The sequence below is a fragment of the Lampris incognitus genome, chromosome 2 (assembly GCF_029633865.1).
Source record: "Lampris incognitus isolate fLamInc1 chromosome 2, fLamInc1.hap2, whole genome shotgun sequence".
Classification (NCBI taxonomy): Eukaryota; Metazoa; Chordata; class Actinopteri; order Lampriformes; family Lampridae; genus Lampris; species Lampris incognitus.
Genome location: NC_079212.1, coordinates 135,895,564 through 135,900,060, shown reverse-complemented (window position 1 = coordinate 135,900,060; position 4,497 = coordinate 135,895,564). Strand labels below are relative to the sequence as shown.

Sequence of the window (4,497 nt, the reverse complement as noted above, 5' to 3'; positions counted from 1 at the left end):
GTCACACTTATTCACCACCATATGTTGTGAAATGAATAGAAAATAGAGTCAAGACATTGACAAGGTTAGAAATAATGATTTGTATTTGAAATAAGATTTTTTTTACATCAAACTTTGCTTTCGTCAAAGAATCCTCCATTTGCAGCAATTACAGCATTGCAGACCTTTGGCATTCTAGCTGTTAATTTGTTGAGGTAATCTGGAGAAATTGCACCCCACGCTTCCAGAAGCAGCTCCCACAAGTTGGATTGGTTGGATGGGCACTTCTTTGAGCAGATTGAGTTTCTGGAGCATCACATTTGTGGGGTCAATTAAACGCTCAAAATGGCCAGAAAAAGAGAACTTTCATCTGAAACTCGACAGTCTATTCTTGTTCTTAGAAATGAAGGCTATTCCATGCGAGAAATTGCTAAGAAATTGAAGATTTCCTACACCGGTGTGTACTACTCCCTTCAGAGGACAGCACAAACAGGCTCTAACCAGAGTAGAAAAAGAAGTGGGAGGCCGCGTTGCACAACTGAGCAAGAAGATAAGTACATTAGAGTCTCTAGTTTGAGAAACAGACGCCTCACAGGTCCCCAACTGGCATCTTCATTAAATAGTACCTGTTAGAGCCTGTTTGTGCTGTCCTCTGAAGGGAGTAGTACACACCGGTGTAGGAAATCTTCAATTTCTTAGCAATTTCTCGCATGGAATAGCCTTCATTTCTAAGAACAAGAATAGACTGTCGAGTTTCAGATGAAAGTTCTCTTTTTCTGGCCATTTTGAGCGTTTAATTGACCCCACAAATGTGATGCTCCAGAAACTCAATCTGCTCAAAGAAGTGCCCATCCAACCAATCCAACTTGTGGGAGCTGCTTCTGGAAGCGTGGGGTGCAATTTCTCCAGATTACCTCAACAAATTAACAGCTAGAATGCCAAAGGTCTGCAATGCTGTAATTGCTGCAAATGGAGGATTCTTTAACGAAAGCAAAGTTTGATGTAAAAAAAATCTTATTTCAAATAAAAATCATTATTTCTAACCTTGTCAATGTCTTGACTCTATTTTCTATTCATTTCACAGCATATGGTGGTGAATAAGTGTGACTTTTCATGGAAAACATGAAATTGTTTGGGTGATCCCAAACTTTTGAACGGTAGTGTATGTGTTTTATTTTTTGCTGCAGCCATGACTCCATGGATAGAGACCAGAACAGGAAAGGCCAGGGGCTCCAGACAAGCGTGTGTTCTGTCATGTGATTGACTGGCTAACCTAATAGGGATTTCATGTAAGTAGCCACACATTTTTAACCAAAATTTAGATGTCGGAAATATGATGATATTCGAAAACTTTTGTATTTCCCTGAACTGAACTCACTTCCTGGGCTGGCGTGATGATTATGGCACCTACTTATAACTAGCACGGGATGAGATGGAAGATATTATTATTATCATCACGACAATCGTAGTGAGATTTACATGATATCAATAGTGATATCTGCTTACTTATGCAAAAATACCATGTTTAAAAATCTAGCTGAGATTCATCACATTTGTTTGGTAAAATAATGTAAAGTATAACATTCAACCAAAACTAGTTCTCAAAAAGCACTCAAATATTTCAGACCTCATTAAGTGAGAATTTATTGGTATCATTAATTTAGACTAATCACTTCACAGCAAGAAGGTCCTGGGTTCGAGCCTTGGGGTCATCCCGGGTTGTCCTCTGTGTGGAGTTTGCATGTTCTCCCTGTGTCTGTGTGGGTTTCCTCTGGGGGCTCTGGTTTCCTCCCACAGTCCAAAGACACGTAGGTCAGGTGAATCGGCCGTACTAAATTGTCCCTAGGTGTGTGTGTGGGTGGGCCCTGTGATGGCCTGGCGGCCTGTCCATGGTGTCTTCCCGCCTGCCGCCCAATGACTGCTGGGATAGGCTCCAGCATCCCCACGACCCTGAGTAAGGATAAGCGGTTTGGATAATAGATGAATGAATCAATAATTTAGACTACAAAATTGTGTATCACGATGTGACAATATCCGAATTTCTTCCCAATACAATACCATTGAAAGATGATAAACATCCATCCATCCATCCGTTATCCAAACCATTTACCCTGCTCTCAGGGTCGCGGGGGTGCTGGAGCCTATCCCAGCAGGCATTGGGCAGCAGGCGGGGAGACACCCTGGACAGGCTGCCAGGCCATCACAGAGCCAACACACACACACAAACACACACTCACACCTAGGGACAATTTAGTACAGCCGATTCACCTGACCTACATGTCTTTGGACTGTGGGAGGAAACCGGAGCACCCGGAGGAAACCCACACAGACATGGGGAGAACATGCAAACTCCACACAGAGGACGACCCGGGACGATCCCCCAAGGTTGGACTACCACTGGGCTTGAACCCAGGACCTTCTTGCTGTGAGGCGACCGCGCCAACCACTGCGCCACCGTGCTGCCCAGATGATAAACAATGATGTTGAATTATTGCCCCACCCCCACTGTTATTTATAAGCTCCATTTCTCTCTCTCTCTAGTTTTTTTCCTGAGCTCGTGGCAACCATTGGAGTCCTTCATCATCTGTTGCCCTCAGCTTGTTTAGGTCTTGTCTTTTATGTTCAAGAACTTGCACACCAGCAACAGATGCAGATGTCCACTCAAAGGGACGAGCAAAACGGACCGAGACAGGTTGTCCATGGAGGCATTAGAGTGCAGCACATATGTACTAAGGGAAATATACGCATAAAGAGATAGTGTTTTCTCTCTTGAGCTGTACATTCTATACACTATTGCTTCTGTTATTTAATTCAGGACTGTTTATTTTATCTATCAATACTCGACAAATGTTCATATCGAATAACATTGAAAAAGGACTTACTTTTTCAGTAACTTTGTATGAAAAATACACAATGAATGCTTACTGTATGGAATTTGGCTGGCTTTAAATTCCACTTGAATGACATGACCTTGTATAGCAGTTAATGTGTTTACATGCAGCCTAATAGCCCAATCATTAGCCCATAACAGTGTTACTCTTACTTTAGAAATGGTCACATAAACAGCCGTTTTTGATTAATATTATTATTAGGCTAAGGTCAAAATCGGGGGGTCAGCGTAGCGTGATTACAGTGCTTAGACTTTTGTGCGGTCTTTTGATTTATACACGTTAGTTTGCGTACGATGTTTCTGGAAACTTTGCATGCAAAAGGTCACTAGATGCAGCAAACAGGACGTTATTTGGACAATATTAAACAGAAAAATGTGTTTTTAGGGAAACTTGAAACACCATACAGCTAGCTAAGTTAGTGTACCCTAATAAAACTGAGCATACTGCATTGTAATCAATTATGTTTGTGGTATGCCTTGGAACTATCACAGAAGTCAAACAGGAAAGTAGTAAATTACCTTTTCAGCAGTTATCACGAATAAAGAATAGAAACACATGACTGGAAAGACTTCTCTTGATAGTTTTCATTGGCTATAAGCTTGAAAAAAACGAGATATTGAGATACTGGTATTTTACTAATTCATCTCTCTGCATTCATGTCTCCTCTATTCTTCATTTGGGTTCAAAATTGTTCAGGGCCAGGATGGCAGGAAGTAGTTCTGCGACAACAGGAAGTAGGCTTATTGGAAGACGTACCATGAATTAATTATCAAAGGAATGATTGTACTCCAGGGTTGGCTTATTTCAAATAACGTGAACCCTTTGGTTGAAATGCCTTTAACTGATTACTCCCAGTAATCAGGGATTTGGGCTTCCATGTAAACATACATACTGAAATATACAAGAGCGTCGGGTTTCAAGAGAGTATGTCATCATGCTATTTATTTTTGTGCTTTCTTTTTCTTTGTATTCTGTATTCATTTCACTCACTGTGGGGTGGGAACTGTTCTGAAACTTAAAGACAAAACCTGCCTCTTGCAGGTATTCATCTTTTATCTCTGACACTGTTGCAGGCCAAAATGCAAAGTTTGTAGGAGAGGAGCCAATAATGTTTTGTTTTGTTTTTTCATATGAGATTGAAATGTACTCTGGAGCAGTTAATATAATGATGTCATCGCTGAAGGAATGAAGTTGACCTGTTTTTGCAATGCCATATATATATATATAAAATTACCCTCCCAAGGGTCCCATACCACTACAACCCATTCCAACATCAAGTAATGGTAGCTGTATGCATATGGCTTCATATGGTCAGTTTAAGCAAGGGTTGGATATTAATTAACATGTGCCACTTTTATGCCGTGGGCTGCTGTAAAGACATGGTGAGCATTGGTAATGAAACCATATGGTTGTTGTCATGTTACAGATGTTGTAACATTATGCATATACATTTTTCTGTTTTCTTTCTTAATAAATATTAAAATCCCTCAATTCCCGTTAATTTCTGTTGCATGGTTTCCCACCAATATCGGTTGAATGGGCATGGCTTCCCATTCATTTTTGTTGACTGGGCACATCCCATCTATTCTTACATAGGTGTGATGACACAAGGTAAGAATTTTTTTTT

General features: G+C 40.6%; 1 protein-coding gene across 1 annotated transcript in view; it reads left to right on the top strand.

Moving 5' to 3' along the window:
* Positions 1-2,534, top strand: part of LOC130108262 (calcium/calmodulin-dependent protein kinase type 1D-like) — a 14,546-nt gene extending 12,012 nt beyond the window's left edge. The window contains exons 11-12 of the mRNA XM_056275149.1: positions 1,167-1,268; positions 2,521-2,534. Coding sequence (XP_056131124.1) covers positions 1,167-1,239 — 73 coding nt within the window. The 3' untranslated portion in view covers positions 1,240-1,268; positions 2,521-2,534. The remainder of the gene's footprint in view (positions 1-1,166; positions 1,269-2,520) is intronic.
* Positions 2,535-4,497: the final 1,963 nt, after the last annotated feature.